Source organism: Engystomops pustulosus, chromosome 1 (assembly GCF_040894005.1).
Source record: "Engystomops pustulosus chromosome 1, aEngPut4.maternal, whole genome shotgun sequence".
In the NCBI taxonomy this organism is placed as follows: Eukaryota; Metazoa; Chordata; class Amphibia; order Anura; family Leptodactylidae; genus Engystomops; species Engystomops pustulosus.
The window spans coordinates 202295074-202320242 of record NC_092411.1 but is presented as its reverse complement, the minus strand read 5'-3'; the positions used below and the strand labels follow the sequence as shown (position 1 = coordinate 202320242).

Sequence of the window (25169 nt, the reverse complement as noted above, 5' to 3'; positions counted from 1 at the left end):
GGCTAGTCACCTCGGTGTCACACCTCCACCGGCACAAGGTCTGGTCCATTCTTGATGTGTGGTGCTGTTAGTCGTATTTTAGCTGTGCACGATCTTATTTTATTATACAAATTAATCTGTGAGTTAGGTTGCCTAGCAATCCTCCTAGACGTGCGCTATGGTGTTATTTACACACAGTGGCTTGATGGCGCGCTGGGAAGACTGTGGATTGGTAACACTGTGTAAACACGAGTATATAGTTGTTCATGTTATATAGGCACCTATTAACAGTTTTGTAAACATTGCACATTGGGAATAAATGGATATTTTCAATCAATTGTTATGTAAACTTTTTTGTACTCATGATGTCACATCCTACGGGGTTATTCACCCTTGTATAAAACCTTGTATCACTTCATGCTATGCTTGAGAATGGCTACATAGAGATAGCTGAAACTTTGTATTTTCCACTGGTGAAATAAAAAACCTTTATTTACTACGGAGTGCTGCTTCCCTATCTTGTATATAGATATTATTATAATCTAAAATAAATCACATACATGCAGATATATATGCAACAACCAAATCTGCTTACCAAAATAGTAAAATGTGTTATCTTTTCTGCTATTTTGTCTTCACTTTTTATGTGCATATTGATGTTAACTGCATCATTTAAAAGTGTAGGTTCAATATGGAGGAAATTTTGTTTCCATGTAGGTTGGTATGCTTTGGCTATCATTGTTGCATTTGCCTGTTGTTCGTCTTGAAAAACTTTATCAGCAGTTTTGACCTAACAAAAGTATAAAATATGACAAATGATTAATTAAAATGTATATGGAATAATAAATAACTTCCTAGAATGTGTTCAGGAGCAGATTGATCATCCAAGTGAAAACCTGGTGGGCCCAGGAGGTTAAAATGTATATGATTATAGGGTCACAATAGAGGTGCATATATTATTCTGTACACTACAGGAAAGTGTATATAACTTTAGTAGCTCCATTGAATAGTAGTGGTCTCTACACGGTCCTACAGCAATGTATATAAAGTCCACAACAGATTTTTGTGAATGGTGGGAATTAACGAAATTCGAAATGTTTCAAAATTAGTGTAACGCTTGTATAAGGATCTAAAGATTTGGTCTGGTGAAAGTGGAAAGAAGCCACTAGATCACCAATATTGGAGTACAAATAAAAAGATATGTCTGATACCTTTTATCAGCAGTACAACTTACAGTTAATCTTAACTCTTTTTGACTACTTTCTGTATTAATTGGCATATATGCAAGTCCTTCTTCTGTTGTCCGGCCTGTTACTTCTCCACAAACCACAAGAACTCCAACTGCTGGAGTCATGTCAGGATATGTAACAGAAACCTGTGAAATAAAACTGTAATTAGTGTCATAGATGTTTTATTTCATAATATAAAGTGGTAGAAATAAAATAGTTCGAGTTAGGACTCTGATCTTGATGCATAGGTGTAAGTCTGACCCTGGATAGGATATATTCGAATTTTTCATTTCCATAACTTTAATGCGCCTCCCCATAATAAAATATTTGCCTCCTCCAAATATTCATATTCAATGTGCACCTCATGTATGTATATATATATATTATATTTATAATACATATATTTCCGTCGCATGCATGTCGGCGCCGATGTGCCACAATACGATTGTGTGCACCAAAATCCTGGGGCAATTCAGGGAAAATTGCCGCAAATCGGAAATATTCGGGTAACGCAACTGAAAAACACGATTCGGGCCCTTAGTAAATGACCCCCATAGTAAGGTTTATATAACATTAGTATCACTGAAAGTACATGCTGTGTATTTTTTCACTAAATAACTCCTATGGGGTATCTAAATCACTGAAAATGGAGATATTTCTAAGGAATAATTTTAAAATATAACTTTTAATATACTATTAATAAAATAGGACTCCAAAGTACAGACAAACAAACATGAAACAAGTGTGAATCTCAGTCTAGACATAAAGGGTAAATGCTGTCATGGTTTCATGCGCGCAGTTATTGCGGTTCAAATCCCTTAGATTTCTCCTTAACAGCTAGTATGTCCTGAGATTATGATAAAAAACTATATTGCTGTGGCTAGTTGGGTTTGTTTCGCCACATCAATACTGTAGAGCAGTATATGGTGTTAGTAGTGATAACTAGTGGGATGGCGTACTCGGTGAACACTAGTGCAGCATATGGAAGTCACGCTGCTGTGTCAGTTCCCGGCATTACAGGCAGAGCCATTGTAAAACAGCTTAAGATTGTAAAGCTGTTATGTAGAGGACAGATAGATGGCCGATAATGATGGCCTCTTATACTATCAATCTACAGTGGATGTGTCATATGTTCCACTGTAGATTGATGGTATAAGAGGCCATCATTATCGGCTTGTTTCATGTTTGTTTGTCTATACTTTGGAGTCCTATTTTATTAATAGTATATTAAAAGTTATATTCCTTAGAAATATCTCCATTTTCAGTGATTTTTTTATATATCATTAGGCAGGCTAGCAGAGGTGCTGAGGGTGTATGAAAAGGGCTCACGGGATGAGCCCTTTTCATACAAAGGTGGGGTTTGTTGCATATTGCACCAAACACCCACCTCTAATAACTATAGCTATTAACTCCACCGATGCCCCTGGCAAGACTGCGTGGGCACCGCCATCTTGGAGCAGATGGTCGCTCCCCCGATCAGTTGCCATGACAGCCTCGGGTCTTCGTCAGACGCAAGTATTGTTACGAGCCAGTGGCTCATTGTAACGTATATTTTGCAGAAATGTCATATACTGCAATACTGTTTGAAAAAAGCTCTAAAAATAATTTTAAAAAAGTTAAAAAACCTAAAAGTTCAAATCACCCCCCTTTCCATAGAACTGATATAAAGCGTAATAAACAGTAAAAGTAAAAGACAGAATACGTATCACCGCGTCCCAAAATGCTTGATCTATCAAAATATAAAAAAGCTTATTGCCGGCGCTGAACCACATAACAGAAAATAGCGCCCAAATATCCGAAATGCGACTTTTATACCATTTTACATGACATAAAAAATTTAATAAAAAGTGATCAAAATGGTAGCATTTTTTCACAAAAAAATTAAAATGAAAAAGTTCTTAGCGTAAGAAGATGGCGAAAATGTAGTCCCCGCACTCAGCATTATAGACGGGCAATGCACTTTTAGTGAATTCGGGTGAACTAGTAAATCTGCCCCATTATGTTTTATGGACTGAGCATGGCTGTCTGAATTAGCCCGTATTAAACTTTAAAGTTTAAATCCACTGGAGATCAAAATCAGATTATAAAATAATAATATAATTTCAATTTCCTCTATTAAGAATTCTTACCGTTATCTTAAATGGAAGGCCAGGTTTGAAATAAGATGGAGTCCTAGTAAATGCAACATTATATGGTGAGGATACAATCTTGATGTTAGTTTTATGTACTGTGACATAGTCACCATCTAGAACAAGAAAAATTTAACTATTTTAATTTTTTGCAAAACAAAAGCACTAAGTAAATGATAAAAGCTGGTTTCCAGAATGCTGCTATTGATGACTTATCCACAGAATATATTCAACACAATATAAATGGTATATTATAGAGCACTGGTGCCTGACCTGCAATTAGCACTCACAACAAAAATATTCAAGCTGTTTAATATATTAACTTTTCAAATAATAATTTATCATTTTTATAATACAACAAATAAACACAAAACACCATCCATATGTATAACATTACCTCTCCCCTACTCCCATTATAACAAATAGATAAAACATTAATACTTTCCAACTCCCTAGCCAACCTAAAAGGAGTAAAGGGGAAAAATGATGAGCTGGCCCCATCTGCAGTTTCCCTATCATATTGTATCACAACTAGAGAAGCGTTATCATTAATATGTCTCTATAAGTATGTGTCTCCTGAAATTGTAACCATTTGTATGAAGTTTGGTTATCGTTTTCATACTGATGTCAGATCCATCATCCTTCTGATATATTCCAGTCTAAGCAACCAATCTTGCATTGTTGGTGGTTCTGTATTTTTAGGGCGAGGACTTGGTGGAAGGGGTGATGACGATATACTAGACCCAACAAGGATCAAAGAGAGTTTGGAGGGAGAGGTGGTGGTTACAACGCCCCAGGTACCAGAAGATGCCGAAGGGCGAAAAGGCACAGCGGGCAGCCCACAGTCACAATACCACCTGCTACTGTCCACCAAGTCCAGGAACTGAGCTTGCATAGGCGGGCCCACAGGATCTCCACAGCATGGCATTTTTTTAAATCCATATACAGATGACAAAACATATGTCATTTACACTCTTCCTTAGTGACAAAGCCCCCTGTCTCCCCGCAAATTGAGTATATGACACGACCAAGAGCACCACCATTCCCAAGACTGTCCACACCATCCCATAAAAGTGTTAAATTTTCTATCCCCCGAACAATGGAGAAAAAGAGAGGGTTTGGCCCATTCAACCTACAAGTCCTGATCCTGACTGGGAGCATTGCATAATTGCTGCCTTTGAAAAGCTACCATTTTGACCTGTGGAGACAGAGAACTTAAAAGTTTTTATGGTGTTGGCTGCTCCACAATATGTCATTCTCAGTCGACACTTTTCTCGGCAGCCTATTACCTTCCTGCACCAACAGGTTGTTAAAAACATCAGGTGTGCATTGCAATGCCATTAGTTGCAAGGTGTACATCACAATTATGCAAACATGCTTTTGGCATTACCATTCTGCTGATGTTCTGCACTGCAGAGGAACTTTAGCCTGCCCACCCAACGCCTAGTATGTGATTTACCAACCAGATTGAATTCCACTTCACAAATGCTGGAAAGTGTGCCCACACAGGGGGCACACACCAGTATGTAGGTGTACTTGGTTTACAATCCTTCATCATGGTGTTAGATTTCCTTTAAGAATGATGAAGGATACATCAGTCTTAATTATTTTGCCCAGTTTCCGTAATTGCTCCTTTCCATAGCCAAAAGTATTCTGAAGGTGGGTTGGTGTCTTCAAACATATCATTAAAGAGAACCTGCAATACAAATTAACCCACCCAAATTAAATATCTAAATAAAAACTAAGATTAAGCATTGGCCTTATCCCTAAATGGTTCCTCTCTATGGCTACAGTGTTAAATACATCAGTTTGTTAACTTACATGCAACTCAACTGATGTGAGTCCAATGACACTAAGTGAGTCTAAAAAGGCTCTGCATATTCAGTGGTTACTGCACTGCACTACCTGGCCTCCTTGTTCCTGATTGACAGGCGTCACCACTAGAACATGTTGCTATGTGGAACATTGAAAGAAAGCTCTGTTAAATCATTGGCCACTTCATGTCATATCACCAGAGTGATGTCATCTAAGGTCCTGTTACATTTGCACAGTCTACCGCATGTATATATCTGTATATATCACATGAAATCTCAGCAACGTCCATGAGGAGAAGTAGAAGTCCATTGAGTCATGCAGTGATCACTGCCATGTGATTAGCTACATACATGGAGTAGACATTGCAAACGTAACTAGGTAAAGGCCCTTTGATGACATCACCCTGGCCACAAGACATAATGAAAAGAGGCACGGAACATAGGTAGGTATTGATGGGAGGGGCCGGTGGAGGAGGACATGCCCCTCTGATGCCAGGTAATATATAATAAATTAATAAAGTTGATTTATAGGGATGTGAGGGAAACAATTTTAACTAAAATAAGGGCTCTATCGGAACCTTTCTGTAGCTTCTCTAGTATTTGTGAAAATATGTGGTGACAGGTTCCCTTTAAGCCGTTGGCCTACATGATAATTATACATTATATGGGTGGCTTAATACATTTATTTTTTATGCTGTTGATACAGGCAACTCTATAAGCAATTAAATTGAAAATAAATATAATCTTATCAATACAAGATTTAATCAATGGGGTATATTGCATGTTCAACCTTAGAAATACCTGCTGAAAAGACTGTAACATTTGCATAAATAAAATGTCCAATGAGCTCATTCTCATTATTGACAGCTTCCAGAAGTTTTTCTCTTTTTAGAACTATGCTACCTTCTCCATCTTTTATCTGCAAATATAATAAGAAGCAATATTAAGCAAGTATGTGTTATGGAGGGTATGTCCTTAAAGGGGTTCTCCCACCAATCAAGTTAGGTTAACTAGGTAAACAACCCTAGTCTAAATGTATTTTGGAGTCCAAATGTACTTTTGATCTTGATGTGGAGATCTGTCCATTATGTTGTATGATGTAGGGTTGAAATAATTTTCACCACATCCCCCATGATGGCCACCTGGATGCTGCCCTTTGACCTCTGTAGGAACTGGAAGCAGAGAGGTTAAAAGTCCCTTTCCTGCATCCCATAATTTATGGAGAACTTAATTAAAGATAAGTTTGTGTCCCTTGTTACAGCCTCACAGGCCTCTCAGGGTTATCTCCCTCCTAAAAAACCCTGCATTGACTTGGGCCACTTTATGTTGATCTCTTATTCTGAGGATTATGAATCTCTGTCTTGCTCTCATAAAGACAATACAGACTGTACTCCTTCAGAAACACAGGACTCCAAAACCAGATACTTATTCCTGGTTGAGGAAATGGTCAGATTACTGAAAGCAGTAAGATATACGCTAAACATTAAAGATGTGGTCCTTCCCATATCAATCAAAGAAGATCTTTTTGGGGGGCTAGGGAGTTAACGTAAAAGGGTGTTTCTAGTTTACAATACTCTTAAAGAATTAATCTTTGCCGAATGGCAATACCCGGAAAAATTTTTAGGAAACGCTTACTATTTGAACCAAAGGATTTAAAAGTTTGGGACTCATGTCCTAAGGTTAATGTCCGAGTAATTAAGGTCTCTAAAAAAAATGGATTTTCCATTTGAAGATGTGGCACAGCTTCGGGACCCTATTGAACGCAAATCCAACACCCTGCTCTTAAAAGGCTTTAGACGCACCGATGCTAAATCTTAAGACCAATCTTACTGCTACTTTGTGGCCAGAACCCTGCTTTTTTGGCTCAGTGAATTAGAGAACCATGTCAAAGAATCCTGCCAAACATCCCTCTTCTAAAACTGGGGTCCTCCAATCTAGGAGATGCAGAATGAATCAGGTTCTCATACAAGGAAGGGGTCCTGCCTAAAGTTTCTAGAAGAGTCCTTTTGCTACAAAACCAGGCTGCGTGGAGTTTCTTTCTCTGGTGAATTTGTCTTTGGACCAGAACTTGATACCATTTTGGAAAAAGCAACTGATAGAAAAATGGGCTCAGCAGAAAAATAAACCCAGATCCAAGAAGAATTTTTTTCAAGGCCCCACAGACCAAATAGACAATTTTTGGGGGTAAGGCAAACAAGGTTGTTGGCAAGTGACTTGGTTTCCTTTTTTCTTCAGCAAGCAAAAAGTAGGAAACAATGATGCCAGGGTTGGGGGAAGACTCCTGATGCACACATCTCAGTGGACAGAAATCACATCAAATATCTGGGCACAGGACATAATCAAATATGGATACAGAATAGAATTTTCTCATCTTAGCCCTCCAGGATACTTCAAGCCATCTTTTCCTCCCTCCTCCTCTCACCTCACCATCTGGCAAGAAGTCCAAACCTTACTCCAACTTGGAGCAATCATAAGGGTTTCTCCAGAACAACAAGAACAGGGGTTCAACTTTCCCCTGTTTACTGTAAGAAAACCCTTATTATAAACCTAAAGGGTCTAAACCATTTTATCATTTACAGATGTTTCAAGATGGAGTCGGTAAGGTCGCCACTCCTCTCATTCACCCAAATTACTTTATGTGCACCATAGATCTCAAGGATGTGTATTACCATGTACCTATTCATCCTTCTCAAAAATTCTTGAGGTTTTTTGTCCTGCCCTCAGAAGGGAAAATTCACCACTTCCAATTCTTTGCACTTCCTTTGGAGATATCATCTGCTCCCAGGTTTTTTTTTTCCCAAATTAATGATAGAGGTTGTTGCCTTTCTATAGAATCAGGGCATTCCCTACTTTAACGACTTCTTTATTATAGCGAAGTCCAGATCACACCTAATAAGATCGCGGGATCTAACAATTTCCCCACTTACAAAACTGGGATGAATAATCAACTTAAAAAAAAACCTAACCTGCCTTACTCCGATAAGATTCTTAGGACTGACCCTATACTCATGTCAACAAACTTCTTTTCTGCCACAGGACAATAAGAACAACATCAGATGTCATTACAATCCTGTAAGAAGAAGCCCGAAGAATCTTCATCCGATCAGCAATGAAGCTGCTAGGACAACTTATAGACTGTATCCCTGCCGTAGCCTGGTGTCAGAGCCACACAAGGCCATTACAAAATTATGTCCTTTCACCTTGGGACAAGATTCACTCGGGACTAGAGAAGTAGTTTCTTCTACCGTCAACAGTAAAGAAAGATCTCCACTAGTGGCTAAAAAGAGAAAATTTAGCCAAAGGGGTTACATGGATTCAACAACCAGTGATAACAATCCAGACAGATGCAAACTGCTAAGGATGAGTTACTACATTTCAGGACCATCTAGTACAGAGTCTATGGCCACAAGATATCAGGACCCAATCTTCCAACTACAGAAAGCTGGGAGCAGTGTGGGAAACCCTAAAATCCAACAACGCCCATCTGAAAGATGCTCATCTCTTTATTTTTGTCAGATAACAGCACCATCTTATCTATCTTGTGTCCTATCTGAAAAGACAAGGAGGAACCAGATCGCCAAATCTCCTGTCATTAACAAAAAAAATATTCCTGTGGGCAGAGAACAACTGCATCTCTCAGCGACTCTCCAGGGAAAAGAGAATGCCACAGCGGACTTCGTAAGCTGGAAAACACTCCTTCCAAACGAGTGGTGCCTGAAGCAGATCTTTAATCACCTCACACCTCTATGGGGACATCCTTTAAGAGACCTATTTGCCACAGAGACCTAGTAGATCTTCTGCAGTAAAGCCAGAGTTATCTTAATCTGCCCCAACTGGAAGAAAAGAAACTGGTATCCTCTTCTGAACTTCATGGCCCTTCAGGATTCCCTTATTCTTCCTCCAGATACAGACCTGCTCTATCCAAGGCCAATCCTACATCCAAGAGCAGATTATCTCAATCTGACAGCCTGGATCCTGAAAGGCAAATAGGAAAGCTATAACATCTGGAAAAAGTTTGTATCTTTTTGATGAAGTAAGACTCCATCTCAAGATAAACCTAATACCTTTTCGGTATTGGAATTCTTTCAAGCAGGGCTAGAAATGGGTCTAAGTGCTTATCACGCAGTGCAGTCTAATGGACAATAGGTGGGTATAAAGATTTATAACTACCTCTTCTAGAATAAGACTTCAGGTCCTCAACTGAGTCCCCCAACTAAAGGTCCTTTTGAACTAGTGGAAAATTCTGACATCAGAAATCTTACTCTAAAACAGTATTTCTTGTAGAAATATCATCAGCCCAAAGACTAGAAGAGCTTCAAGCCATCTCCATTCAAGAGCCCCATTTGAAAATCTTAGACAATAGAATTGTAATAAACATTGATTCAACCTTTCTTCCTAAGGTGATATCCAACTCCTGGGCTTAAAGAAGAGGTGAAACCCTGGATCAGATATGCACAGCAGCCACCTGGGCCTTGCCAAATACATTTTCAAAGCACTATAGACTGGACATTCCAAGAATAAGTACTTCGGAAGAAAGGTTCTCCAGTCTGTTATCCCACCCTAAGAATCTATCATCTCATTTGATAAAACTCCAGGTGTCCGTCATGGGGGACGTGGTAGAAAAATTTTATTTATTTTCCACTAGTCCACCATGACAGCCTATATAATTTCCCTTCCCGTTTTTCTGTTTTTTTATAGATGTGTGATATTAACATACTAAATAAATATTATTTTGCATCAAATTCGGGTAAGGATATTTGGTAGTCACTGGCGGGAGGATGCAGGGAGGGGATTTTTAAACTCTCTCCTTCCTGTTCCCACAGATGTCAAAGGGTATCCTCCAGGTGGCAATCATGGTGAACAAGTGGAAACTGATTTACAGGTAGGTACTGAAACTGAATTTAGAAGTCTATGGAGTGTACCTATGAGAAGTGGTCCAATTTCTGCAAATTTAGCAATGTTGGTGATACAATAAAAAAGCAGATCTGGAAATCAAATAGTAAAGGGGTTTGGTGTGAGGATTGCTAATTAGGTCTGGTTTAAGGACTACTTTTAGGACTAACCCACATTTGTTAAACACATTTAAACATTCTATGGAATATATGTTTTGAGAGGTGGATAAAACTAAAATTACAGTTATGTTGTGTTGTCACTTAAGGGTTTGTTTTTCAGGATAAAGTTTAATTTAGTTTCAACAAATACATTTAAAAAGCTGGCTGTTCAGATGTTTTGTTCTGATCAGTTTACTAACCATTTATTTAAATCACTTGATTTACACTTACACAAAATAATAAAGAAAGTGATAATAAAAATAAAATATAAGAAGATAAAACGATACTGAGCAGGGCCACGCTTAAAATCTGCAAAACTGAAAACCCCACAGGCTTTATGGTTTTCACAAAAAAAATTGTGAAAAGGAAAAATGTTATTCTGTTTTTTTATTTAGTAAAAATAAGCTTACATGTACTCTTTTCTAATTGCATCAAACCAAATATGTATCCTAACCAGCAGACCAACACTCTGACACTTTAAGAAAGTACTTACCTCTACTCTTTGTACAGATCCATGTAAAGTCTTCAAAAAATCTTTGTACAATACAAATATGGCAACGGCATAACCATTAACTTTCTCACCAAACACGTGCCTAAAAAGTATTATAAGATGCTGATAAGACAATTTTTTTATTCAATAATAATTCCATAAAGTAAATATGCATCAATAATATATATATTTCCTCACGTGGCTTTAATGTTTACAACCAGTTCATTATCTTTATAATTAAAGAACTTTTTTTCTGTTCCAAGTTCAACACTGAATGTTGGAAGCACTGAAATAAAAAAACAATATAAATAAGTGAGCATAAAAACATTTGGTGGATATGTGAAAATTAACAGATAACTTTGGCAGCAAAAATATCCTGGAATTATCTAATTTAGCTACCTTGCTATAAAGAATAAACTATGTCTGCAGTCAATATCCAAAGATTAATGTACCTAATATATATAGCAGAATACAGGCAGTGATACTCCTGGTTGAAAAAATAATTCTTCCTACTATTCTAGTAAATTACTGTACAGCAGTGACTTAATAATGTAGTTGGTGGATCTCATGTGTTGTATAGGAATGAAATGTGTAAATCCATAGAAATAGAAACTTCCAATCTGGAGTAACATCCATATAAGATGTTTCTATTTCTATGGACGCTATTTTAACGGTTTGTTAATAAAATTGTGAATCATGAATCATGTCTGAAGCTAGATCTTTAGGACTTTTAGAATGAAAGTGTTACAGAAGGCAACTTTGTGTTCATTAAAGTCAATGGGGAATGGAAGGTGAACAGAAGACTTTTTATTTACCTTCCTTTCTTAGTTTCCATTACCATTTCCTAAAATGTAATGTGTAACAGAAAACCCCAATGTAGGTTTCTAACTACATTGAGCCTAACTAGGTTATGGATGCTCACCATATTCTTGTACTTCAAACTGTGTGGTATATTTGTTTTGTTGTGCTTGAGCAAATTTTGCAATGATTTTCCATGTGCCAAAGCTGAAACATAAAAAATAAATTAAATAAGAATACATGGACTTTTTAGTGCACAGTGCATTTAGAAAGACACTACCAAGAACTGGATGTCCCTCAAAATTTGGTGAAATTAAAAGAAGAGAATTTGAGTGTACGGCTGCCAAGAAACCTTCTGTAACATTAAATGAGATGCAGGAATTATTCGGCAAACACTAGTTGTGTATTGGATATAACAACAATCTCTAGTATATTTGTCTGACCTGTTGAATAGGGAGATAGGATTTAAAGAAAACATCCAAGCCCTGGCATGTTTTGCCAATACCTATATTAAGGGTGGCAAAAGCATGTTGTAAATGTGTTATGGTCTGATGAGGTCCGGTTTCACTTTTTGGCAGTGATTTTAAAAACATAGGGCTGACACGAAGCACATTAGATGCCCAATTATGCTTCGGGATTGTTTGTCTGCACCTGGAATTGGAACCTTAGTCAAACTGGAGGAGTTGTCCGGGAAGAATTATCTTTTATTATATGTCTTTAACCCTTTAATGACTTGACTCTTTTTTATTTTTGTGTTTCCATTTTTTGCTCCCCACCTTCAAAAATCTATAAATTCTTAATTTTCCATGTACAAGAGCTGTATGTGGACTTATTTTCTGCATAACAAATTGCACTTCAATTGACAGTATGTAATATTCCATGCCATCTACTGGGAAGTGGGAAAAAAATTTCAAATGCAGTGAAATTGGTAAAAAATGCATTTCTGCCATTTTCTTGCGGGCTTGGATTTTACAGCTTTCACTGTGCGCCCCAAATGACATGTTTACTCTATTCTTTGGGTCTGTATGATCACGGAGATACCAAATTCATATAGTTTTTATAATGTTTTTATACGTTCACAAAAATTAAAACTTCCTGTACAATTTTTTTCTTTGTGCCATCTTCTGATGCTAATAGCTAATAACTTTTTCATACTTCAATGTACAGACTTATGGGTGGTGTCATTTTTTATGACTTTTGATGATGTTTTCAATGCTACCATTTTGAGGACATTTTGCAAAATGACAAAAAATGACGACTTTGGGCGCTATTTTCAATTACGGGGTTAAGCGCCGGGTATAACTGTTATTATATTTTGATAGATCGTACATTTCGGGACACGGCATACCCAACATGTTTATGATTTTTACTGTTTATTTATATCAGTTCTAGGTAAAGGGGGGTGATTTGAATTTTTAGTTTTTTTACTGTTTTTCATACACCCCAGGGTACTTTAACTCTAGGTTTTTCAATAGATCCTACCATATGCTGCCATACTACTGCCATCTATTACAATGCAAATCGCTGGCAGTGATGGGCCACGCTGCAGGAGAATGGGAGCACAGAGAGAGGTGAGTATTTTTATATTTAAAGACCCCCAGCCATATATTAAAAAAAACTTTTTCCCAGACAAGATAATCCCTGTAAGCAGACAGCCAAATACAAAATAGGAATGGTTTAAGGTCAGAGATTTAACACAGATCTTGAGAGGCTCTAATTAAGACACTAGTTCACCTAATCCGGGAATGCAAACCTTGTGGTTTTGTACCCAAAACAATCAGAGGTGTAATCACTGCCAAAGGTGCTTCTGCTAATCCCTGAGTAAATGATCTGAATAATTATGGTAATGCGAGATTTTTGTTTTTAATTTTTAAGAAATTAGCAAAGATTTCACTTCGTCAACATGGAGAATAGAGAACATACATTTATAATGGTGTAGAACCCCTTTAAATAAACAAATAGACCTACGTAACCAGCTCTGGTATCTTCAGATTCAGTCCTGTTAATCCATTTGAAATCTTCTTTTGTTCCCTATGAACTATTATTCCATTTGGGTTCTGTAAATGAGACAAAAAGTTATATACATTACCTGCAAATAGTAAAAACTATATGGTACGCCACAGGGGATGACCAGGGCTAATTTTAAATAATGTGTGGCAATGGGTAAGATTAAAGCTTGAGGCCCAAATACTGAAATTTTAGATCTAAAACACAATTGCATTCGGTCAAATGAAGAAATTGTTGTGCAGAGTATATATAGATACGCATTTGAATAGACGGTGCTATAATCTTAAACAATAACAAGCACCATAGCGTATATCCACTTCAAACACACATATAGAAATATATAAAAATTCTGAAGACACTTCCAACTCTGAGGAAAGTGGTGGGATTCTAGGGACAGCTACCATGATCCCGACTCTAATAACCTGCAACATTTCTCATTGCATGATGGTGGCATCCAACGATCTCCTCTCTCCTCTTCACAAATCCCAGCCAAGCAATGCCTGAGGATGAACATTGATTATGGGCTGAATAATGGAAGATAGTGGGGCTTAACTTGATATTGATTGCTCAGAGGAAGCCCAAGATGCATTGGTGCCCATCATATGGAGACAGAAATGGGCGAATTTTCATAATGCTCTCATAGATGGACATTATGAACTGGAGTTAAATGTCCAGCTCATTCACTCTTAACTTGCATACCTAGTGGACAGGTCACGTTGAAACAATGTATGTTCTGTTTCATCTCTGAACTCTGACAGGGTGCCCATACTACCAAGAGCTAAGAATCTGGATGAATCAATACTTTTCCAGGATCCATGTCTTCACAGTGAATGAAAAATGAATTGAAGCAGTAGGCAAAATTAGCCCATTTCCTTCACCTTTCTACTTCTCCTTCTACATTGACCTGTCAGCCTCCATGCTGCGAGCCGCAGACAACTGTCCCTGGTCACAGATAAAAATGGGTGCTTCCCTGATTGTCTTGTGGTCAACTACAGCGTCAAAGTGAATGTTATCAAGTTTGTTTGGGATGTCATTGTTCCAGAACCCCTCATCTGCATTATACATATATATTTGTATATACAGGCTGTCCCCTACTTAAGGACACCCGACTTACAGACAACTCATAGTTACAGACAGACCCCTCTGACCTCTGGTGAAGCTTTCTGAATGCTTTACTATAGTCCCTGGTTGCAATAATCAGCTGTGAGGTGTCTGTAATGAAGCTTTATTGATAATCCTTGGTCCCATTACAGCAAAAAATGTTTAAACTCCAATTGCCACTGGGGCCAAAATTCTTTTTGTCTGGATCTACAATTATAAAATATACAGTTTCGACTTACATACAAATTCAACTTAAGAACAAACCTCCGGACCCTATCTTGTAGTTAAATAAAAAATTTCATTTTAGAAGGAAAGAGACCATGGATATAAGAAGATTACAACAATCACAGTGCCTAGATCTCCTTCCCTTTGTTTACTTAGACTCTACAGGTTACCAAATCTTATACCTCAGACTAAAACATCTTCAAAAATCTTGACAGCCAATACACTATCATAACAAATTAGGCTCCCAACTTTCATCTTAAGTGACAGGTTTTAGGTCATATAACTGTCATATCTACAAATGCATGGAATTCCATAAACCACATCCATTCCAGCAATGAGAATCTTTACTAAACCAGGAATCTCATGCCATTGACTGGACATAAACACATAAAGCCATGAAATGAAGTTCACATGTGGAGAATGCTTTTAACAGATCTTTAATTTGGTACCTTACCCCTGATTGCATACATAGTATATCCCATCTAATTAAGGGAAATCATGTGATGTGGGAATGCTTGAAAATCCAGTACTTTTGGGAGTCCGTCCATTTACTGCTAGAACAACTGCTTAACCATGTCTTTACTAAAAACCCAGCAAAAGGCATTTAGATCTTCACTCTTTATCATACTTGCGTAGGGTCCTATAGTGCAAATTTTTAACAAATGTTAGACTGTTGATTTCACGTAATTGGAAGGATACTGATTCACCCTGAATCATAAAAAATAGCATCAGCACAATGGGAGGAATTTATAATTGTGTCACAGGGTACTCAGTGTAGAGGTAGACAACACTAGTATTTTGCTGTGCCAGATTTATCACTATGATGATAAATTTTGGTACAGTATAAGACTGTCAGGTTCTGCTTGAGGCCTACCTTGAGTTGGTATGGATCTATGAGAAAGTGCCTTTGGTTTATGCTTGATTTTGATGGTAGATCTCCCTTAAGAGCACTACTAGTTCTTCCAGTATGCTGTTTATTACATGGGCATTCTACCTAGTATATAACTCCACTAGTGCTGCAGATAAGAACTTCTCCTATTTCTTAAAATCCAGGAGCTATATGAAAATATCCCAGACCTTCAAAAAGTTTTTTTCCAATAGCTACAGGCCTCCTGTAATGATTAGAATCCCAGTTGTCAAGCATGGCTTGGAAGGGCTAACGGTCAATATAAGCAGATTTCCCTAAATTACTTACTCTTCCATCCCCCGTTGGACTATGAGACTTGCTTGCCATGGCAAATGCATACAGATCTCTGCCTTTGCCACATTTTCAGGAGATGTATCTTCAATTATGGCACCGCTCCTACATCAGTCCGGTTAGAGGATTTCACATTGGTATTTATGACACTACTGTATGGTGGCAGTGTCACAGTGAGGCCTCTGTCACTGCATGTGGGCATGTCCGGTTATCCAGCCTTTCTGGCAGATAATTATGAACTTCACAAGCAAATATCTCACAAATAATGCCCCCAGAGATCCACTGTAAGCAATCTTTGGGTTGGTAGACACAGAGGTCCAGTGCCTCACCAAAGGCTGCCTGAGATTATTGACTGCTGTGGCGGAGATGGGGGAGATTTATCAGAAATGTTTGAGGCAAAACTGTTTCAGTTGCCCATGGCAACCAATCAGAGATCAGCTGTAATTTTATAAACAGCTGTGCAAAAATGAAACTTGAGCTCTGATCGGTTGCCATGGGCAAGTAGAGCAGACACTTCTGATAGATCTCCCCAAAGTGACAGTCAGAGACAGTCAAACGCAGAGAATGTCAGAGACGGTCAAAGACAGAGAATGTCGAGACGGAGATGGTCAGATAGAGAATGACAGAGACGGTCAGGGACAGTTACAGAAAGACGGTCAGAGACAGACACTGAAAGAAGCGATCAGAGACAGTCACTTAAAGAAACGGTCAAAGACAGAGAATGTCAGAGACAGAGATGGTGAAAGACAGAGAATGTCAGAGACAGCGACGGTCCGAGACAGTTACAGAAAGATGGTCAGAGACAGACACTGAAAGAAACAATCAGAGACGGTCACTAAAAAAGATGGTCAGAGAGTCACTAAAAGAGGCAGTCAGAGACAGTCACTGAAAGAGATGGTCAGAGGCGGAGACAGACAGTTACAGAGATGATCATTGACAGAGACGGTCAGTGACAGAGACAGTCAGTGACAGTCTGAGACACAGAGACAGTCAGAGAGAGACAGTCAGAGAGAGAGATAGATACATAGAAAGTATTTTTTGCTAACCCATTCTATTTTGTTATAGCTAAGAGCAGTTATTTCCTATCCAAAGTAGTGCCTGGATCTACAGCTAGTATTAAATAGACAGAAATTTATTTTTAAAAACTATATAAATTTAGTGTTTCCGTGATGGTGCTTGTGGATATGCCATAAAGTCTTTTGTGTTTTTTCCTTTAACTTAACAATGATATTACACTGAATGCATCCATGGGATAGTAGAGAAATAACCCACAACACTTGCCAAAAGAATGCTGTGCCTATGTTGATACCGAGGTAAGTCCTATTCAGCTACTCTACTATGTATTACTGAAATACTCATTTATTAAAAAAAAATCACAAGCAGTCAATATTGGACAACTGATATGAACACATAAGCCTTAGCTACAATGAACAGTAAAGACAATTACAAGTGTAATAATCTGTACAAGATCCTCCAGTTTTTATTCTTTGGGGGCAGGGGTTTTGTTGTGAAAAAGTGTATAAAATAACATTTCAAACTCTTTATGAATTTACAGATGGTGTTACAATTTTTCATACCTGAAATAACACAATGACTTCTCGTTCTGCTGGATCCAAGTTTTTGTCAGTGGAGAAAATCCTGTAGTTTACTAGAACCAAATAATTATAAAGTAATTATAAATTGACTTCTTGTAAAAAAAAAAACCCCACAACCATCTACAGCTTAAGACCTCAACCATATATGGACCGTATATGCACAAATTGCAGCTAGTTCGCGGCCCCCATAGACATTTTTTGTGCACAGTGGAGTGGGCTGAGCCAGGAGCAAAATATTTACAAATCTCACTCTACAAGGAAACATTTTATTAAAGGACATCTACCACCAGGAGGAAAAATTGTCCACCAAGCACGCTTACATGCTGGTGTGTGCCCGCTCTGGCAGGATCTGCTCTTTTTGTAGCTTCTTGTGCCCTCGTTTTTAATAAATAAAGTTTTTAAAAATAATGTAAATGAGCCTCATAAAAACAATTTCCTAATAAGCTGAAAGAAGAGCCGATCTTGTCACAGGGGGTCACATACCTGCATGTGAATGTGCTTGGTTTACAATCCTTCATTCTGGTCCTTTTAATTGGTTGGACAGTACAGAAATACCAACGTTTACCAAGGTAATTACAAACCCTGGATATGATTACCCTTATTGTACTTAGCCTGGAACAAACAACTGTAGGACAGAAGTTTTGAGACTTCTTATAACATCACCTGTTGCACTTCAGGCAGACTAGGGGGCTAAGCACTAACCTGAGCTGGTTGCTGTGGAATAGTACTACTTATGGAAGTGATGAGGTGTTTTAGAATAAGAGTTTATTAATTGGGTTAGATTGTGGTATACCAACCATTGTGTGTGTTAAGGTAAATTCTAATATTACAGGCTTTTCCAGAATTCCAGGGAAGGGCAAATAATTTTCCCAAGGGGGCGCATGGAAATTGGAATGGTTTTAGAAGGCCAGACTAATATCCTTAATTCGGTGCTACCCAATACCTAAATACTATATACAGTATAGACTAGTCCCACAGTTACTACCCAGCCCCAGATCTTACGCAATGACTATAGCTTCCTTGATGTTAACAATATTAGCCATCTTCCATATGTGCAGTAAAGCAGCAGGAATCAAGTTAGCCCAGTGTCACCAGAAGCAATCTTTCTGCACAGCATCAAGGCACAACGAGATGTCAACCCAGCACATGAGCACATCAACTTTGCCACCACATGCAGCATGAGCAAACCGAAACTAGACCAGGGGGACTCCAAAGCCACTGGAAGCTAAGCAGCGAGCAGTTATCATGGGCATCCATCACCGACCTAGCGATGTCTCAGTTGGTCATTGTATAGGTGCAGGGAAGCTAAAGACTCCTTATCCAGTTTCTCTACATAAACCACCAATCCATTGACGCAGCATGCTCCTTGCTCCTCCTCTGACCTATACAATACCTCCACTACATTGCTTCCATTTACAAAATATTGTTGAATTTGAATATACCTCAATATAAAAGACAGAAAAAGTGGAGAGCAAAGCTGGGAGATAGCCCGCAGGCCCTCCCTGTGCAGACAGATAAATCAAGAGGTTTCAGCTATTTGTTAGAATATTGAGTGTAATTAGTTGTTTTGTATAATATTAACAGGGGCGGATAAATGGTGTTGGAGGCCCCTGGGCACAAACTGGCAGGGGCCCTTACCACAGTTTTTTCACTAAAGTAAATATTGCTTCCCATAAATAATTATGCTTCTCCAGAGATCCAAGATAAAAGAATTTCCCTTTAACCAATACTGAATAAAAACGTAAACGTAAAGGGGTTGTCCACTTTCAGCAAATAATTGATATTGTTTGTGTAAGGAAATGTTTTTTCCAATTTTTCCATATAGTTTCTGTATCAGTTCCTCAACATTTTCTAGATCTCTGCTTGCTGTCATTCTATAGAAAGCTTCAAAGTTTACTTCGACAGATATTATCTGTCCATGGTCATGTGACATGCAGGTGCAGGTCCATCACATCACCATGGACACAAAAACACAGCAAGCAGAGATCTAGAAAACCATGAGGAATTGATACAGAAAGTATATTGAAAAATTGTATAACTTTTCATTACACAAATAATATCAAATATTTACTGAAAGTGGACAACCCCTTCAACTCATAATACACAGCTCAGCTGCTGAAGAACCTCACAATATACATCTCAGCAACTGCAGAAACCTCAAAAAACACCACCAAAGCTACTGAAAAACCTCATAATACACACTGCAGCTGTTGCAGAACCTCACACACAGTGTTGTTACAGTACAATAATAATACACACATTGTAATGTCACAGTATAGGGATAATGCTCACAGCAACGCCACAGTATGTATGAGACCATGCTCCTCCACTCAGATAGCCCTGCCTTCACAGTTCAGTTCCAACACCATGAACAAAGATAGTAGAGTGAGTGTGTGTGTCCCTGTACTCTTTAGAACTCAGCCGTATCAGTTCCCACAGGACATTCATACTGCCGATTAGGCGGCAGAGACGGGGCAGACAGGTTGGTGGGGGTCCCCTCCCACTGCTCACTGGTGGGGGCCCTAGGGCTCGTAACCCAGATGCCCATTCAATTTCTATAATTTAGTTTAGAATTGTCAAATAACATTTGGATGTAATCCAAGACTTTATTTAGGCCAATTAGGTTAAAAAAAACACCAAACACTTTCACATTAATTGGCCTATTAGTCTAAATATGCTTCTTACCATCTCCATGTCCCAGAAGAAGAATGCAATAGTGGATAAAGTGTTTGGCACAGTTTCTTTATCAGCATGGCTGAATAAAGAGCATGAGCAGATATGTGAGTTTTCCCTCTTTTACGCAACTGTGTTGCTGAGAACCCAAAAGCTTTATTTCTGAATTCTCAAGAACCAGACACTCTTCTGCAGGATATTTAAAGAGGCAGTGCCACCCTGTATTCTTATATAATATAATCAAAATATTGTGAATTATTATTACATTACCATTTTGGTTTGGAGTATAGATGGTTTTGTCTGTTTGGATAAAGATATACCCTGTGTGAGGGGAAACAAGGATGACTTTCTCAATTTCAAATAATGATTGTGAACTGGCACGAACAATAACATATTGTTTTTCATTGCTGTCGGTAGAAAGATAATCGTAAGGAATCTGAAAAATAGGTAAAACCGTTATAACTTCACACATCAACTACATTTTTCATTTTCAAGTACTTTATACGTCTAATATAACAATTTGGTCACTTCTGTAGTACTATCCTTCATATATGGATGTAAGACCAGGTAATTTTTTTTATTTTCAAGTACCTAAAAGTTGTTACTTTGGCAAACATAGTGCCGCACCTACAGAACAGCATTAAGATTTAGTAAACTGATCTTTCTTGTCCTGTTTCAAGGCATGGACATTTTGTCAACTATTATATGCAGTTATATGAGGCTGAAATTGGAAAAAAGGTAATATAAAGATGTTGTTAATAAAATAAAATCTTACTTTAATGTTTGCTGTTGCCAGAAAATTGTTGGAAGCAGAAAGATGAGTGGTTTTCACAGCAAGGCTTTTATCATTTTTAGGAAAATTCTTCACAATGATATCCACTGGCAAATCTTGAATATTTTCGCATTCATGACACTGAACAATAATTTTCTCATCGTTTCCAGTATGCAGGATATTGGGAGCAATCAATACAAAGCTAAAAAATTGAAACAAAGATTAAAGAAAATTAACCAGTTCAAAAAACAAAAAACTACAAATACGCACCTCCACTTCTCTTGATGTTGATCTTGGCGCTTGTAAATAATAATAATAATAATTCTTTATTTATATAGCGCACACAGATTACGCAGCGCTGCACAAAGCATGTCAAATCAGTCCCTGTCTCCACGGGGCTCACAATCTAATCAATCTACCAGTATGTTTTTTTTTTTTGGAGTCTGGGAGGAAACCGGAGTACCCGGAGGAAACCCACGCAAACACGGAGAGAACATACAAACTCTTTGCAGATGTTGACCTGGGTGGGATTCGAACCCAGGACTCCAGTGCTGCAAGGCAGAAGTGCTACTCACTCAGCCACCGTGCCGCCCAGCTTGTCTTTGCTAGTCTTGGCACGCCGGGTTTACCTAGAAAAGAAACTTATAATAAGCATCACGGAGCTCGGGGACAAGATGTCCGGTGCTCTGGGGTGCTAATTATACACTCGCACGCATCACCTCCCTCTCTCATGCTCCCGGAGGTGCCAGGGCGTGCATAATTAGCAGCCTGGAGAGCTGGGCATCTTGTTCCAGTGCTCCTTCCTGCTAATTATAAGTTTCTTTTCTAGGTGATCCCGGCGTGTACAGCTTAGCGAAAGAGGAGCAGAGGAAAGTATTTGAAGGTTGATTTCCTTTAATAACAATCATTATTTGTTATCGGCAATCTATCACACCTTGCTTCTACCATTGCTTTTACCTGCTGGAACCTGCACAGCTTACACCATGTCTGTCCTTGTGTCAAATGTAAGTCTGCAAAGTCATACTACATTTCTGCATATATTAAACATAAACTTTCCACAAAACGGTAGTAAACTATACTTTCCAACACAGTAAGATTTAAAGATCTTTCAAAGCATTCTGTTCTTGTCTTCTACAGTACATGGCAAAAAAAGATAATATTCGGGCATACAACAGTTCCTTTGAAGTTTTTTGGTCAATATGATGACTACATTGCAGTGCATGTTCTGTGAACACAGCTTTATCTATATGAATAATATGTGGTGTGGAAAAATAATATGTGGTATAGACAATCAGTTAAAAAGAGATCAAACCTAAATGTATTTATGGTGGAGAAGAATAGGTTTGGGGATAGGGATACAGATGATACAGATACAATATCTGTAACATTCCTGCCAGTGGTGTCTTCTTTCCACAGATGGTGGCTTAGCCACAGTTCACACAACTAAACACAGAAGAGAATCAATGACTTCTAATGTTGCTGCAGTGTTGGGATTGATTGAGCCGAGCCCTGTCCAGCAAGGGTTACTAGAGTGATGAGAATCCAGTCAGCAGCTGTGGGCAGCATCCATGAATTCCTTCTTATAACTACCCATTCCCATTATAACTAGCTGGTTCAACTAGTCTCCATTTACCTGTTCCATGTGATCATGTGTTTTTATTTGCTATTCTGTGTATCTGGCCTGCTACATTTACTTGACCTCTATCCAGATACGATTCTGCTCCTTTGCCACAGGGCTGGTTTTAGACAAAGTGAGGCCATGGGCAAAACTAAAAGTGGGGCTCCAAAATAAAACTATTTTATGAACAGTCAAATTCAGTAAGAGGCTCCTGTAGCCCTGCACAATAATAACAATTTGTAGTTATGGTAAGACAATCTGTAATATGGGACTGTAGGATGATTTTATAGGAGATGGACAGATGATAGGTAGATTGACGATAGAAGATAAAGATGAAAGACGATATAGATTTATAGATAGATGATAGATTTTTAGATGCAGAAATATAAAGTACATCATATATAGATATCTAGATGATAGAAGATAGATAAATATGAGAGATAGATACAGTAGAAGAGAGATTGAAGATCGATTGATAGGAGATTGATAAAAGATATATACAGACAGTCCCCTACTTAAGGACCCGACTTACAGACAACTCCTAGTTATGCTCCTGTGTGAAGATAATTTCTCATTAATGTAGCCATGTTGTCCCTTAGAAACGAGATTAGCTTCCTCGGATACGACCTCCTTACATTTTGGCAGCAGTGTCCAGACATGTGCTATAGAGTCCAGCGTGACCACCTGGCTTCAGCAATCATTACCACAGGACGGCTCCGGGACATGTAGTAACTCCCAGACATTTTCCCAGACATATTTGTGCAATCTCTCTAGCAGAGGTGTTCGTATCCAAGGACACCATCTTGTTTCTAAGGGACCATAACACTACATTTATGAGAAATTATCTTAACACAGGTAATTTTTTGAAGAAATGTTTATATATGTCAGATTAATGAAACTGAATGTGGATACCCCTTTAAGGTTTAAAAGGGGTATCCACATTCTGACAATGGCTGACAATTAGCTACAAAGAGACTTTATGTACTGCTACATAACAATAGAGTGACAGCAATGGTTCTCAAGCTTGAATGGAGCTCTATGTATGGCTGTGTACTGTGACTGTAGCACCCTGTATGACTGTGTACTGTGACTGTAGCTCCATGATAGGCTGTGTACTGATGCTGTAGCCCCATGTATGACTGTGTACTGTGGCTGTAGCTCCGTGTATGGCTGTGTACTGCGGCTGTAGATCCATCTATGGCTGTGAACTGCGGCTGTAGCTCCATGTATGGCTGTGTAATGCAGCTGTAGCTCCATGTATGGCTGTGTACTGCTGGTGTAGCTCCATGTATGGCTGTGTACTGCGGCTGTAGCTCCATTTATGGCTGTGTACTGCTGATGTAGCTCCATGTATGGATGAGTACTCCCTCCATCGGTCCATGTACAACTGTGTACCGCTGGTGTAGCTTCATGTATGGCTTTGTACTGTGATTGTAGCTCCATGTATGGCTGTGTACTGTGACTGTAGCTCCATGTATGGCTGTGTATTGAGGCTGTAGCCCCATGTATGACTGTGTACTGCGACTGTAGCTCCATGTATGGCTGTGTACTGTGGCTGTAGCTCCATGTATGGCTGTGTACTGCGGCAGTAGCTCCATCTATGGCTGTGTACTGCGGCTGTAGCTCCATGTATGGCTGTGTACTGCTGGTGTAGCTCCATGTATGGCTGTGTACTGCGGCTGTAGCTCCATGTATGGCTGTGTAATGCTGGTGTACTGTAGCTCCATGTATGGATGAGTACTCCCTCCGTCAGTCCATGTACAACTTTGTACTGCTGGTGTAGCTCCATGTATGGCTTTGTACTGTGACTGGAGCTCCATGTATGGCTGTGTAATGCTACTGTAGCTCCATATATGGCTGTATACTCACTCTGTTGCTCCATGTATGGTTGTATACTGTAACTGTAGCTCCATGTATGGCTGTGTACTATGACTGTAGCTCCATGTATGGTTGTGTACTGCTGCTGTAGCTCCATGTATAACTGTGTACTGCCGCTGTATCTCAATGTACGACTATGTACTGCAGCTGTAGCTCCATGTATGACAGTGTACTGTGACTGTAGTTCCATGTATAGTTGTGTACTACCACTGTAGCTCTGTAGTTAAAATAAATTGCTGAATATTTCCATGTAGGTCAGTTTCACAGGAGATAACAGAAATTCTGCAGAATTGTGGGTTAAGGAGTAATACAAGCACTCTGTTGATTTACAAATGATGTCTTATTGGAGAAGTTCTCTTGCATCTTGGACCTGAACCACCATGTCAGCTCATTCCAGCCACGACTTGCCTCTGTAGATTTAGCAACACAAAAATTTTGGGTTCCTCACTTTATCACACTAGTCAATATAGTAGAAGTGGTCCACAGTGGGCAAAATTACAATCATGGACCCCACTGTAATGAGTATCATATAGGTGGCCCGACAGTAGCCAAAACATTAATAGTGTCTCCATTGTTACCCATATAGACACAATTGGTAAAATTTATCATACG

General features: G+C 38.7%; 1 protein-coding gene across 4 annotated transcripts in view; it reads right to left on the bottom strand.

Annotated features, from left to right (window-relative positions):
* Positions 1-25169, bottom strand: part of LOC140070990 (complement C3-like) — a 101866-nt gene that overhangs the window by 70293 nt on the left and 6404 nt on the right. For all 4 annotated transcript variants that reach the window (XR_011849027.1, XM_072118174.1, XM_072118182.1 and 1 more), the window contains exons 2-12: positions 21065-21263; positions 20560-20725; positions 17599-17669; positions 13459-13547; positions 11615-11697; positions 10891-10978; positions 10696-10795; positions 5953-6070; positions 3338-3453; positions 1214-1354; positions 575-769 (exon numbers count right to left, since the gene is read on the bottom strand). Coding sequence is in view for 3 of the 4 variants with exons in the window: in XM_072118174.1 (XP_071974275.1) it covers positions 575-769; positions 1214-1354; positions 3338-3453; positions 5953-6070; positions 10696-10795; positions 10891-10978; positions 11615-11697; positions 13459-13547; positions 17599-17669; positions 20560-20725; positions 21065-21263 (1366 nt within the window). In the remaining variant the exon portion in view is untranslated. The remainder of the gene's footprint in view (positions 1-574; positions 770-1213; positions 1355-3337; positions 3454-5952; positions 6071-10695; positions 10796-10890; positions 10979-11614; positions 11698-13458; positions 13548-17598; positions 17670-20559; positions 20726-21064; positions 21264-25169) is intronic.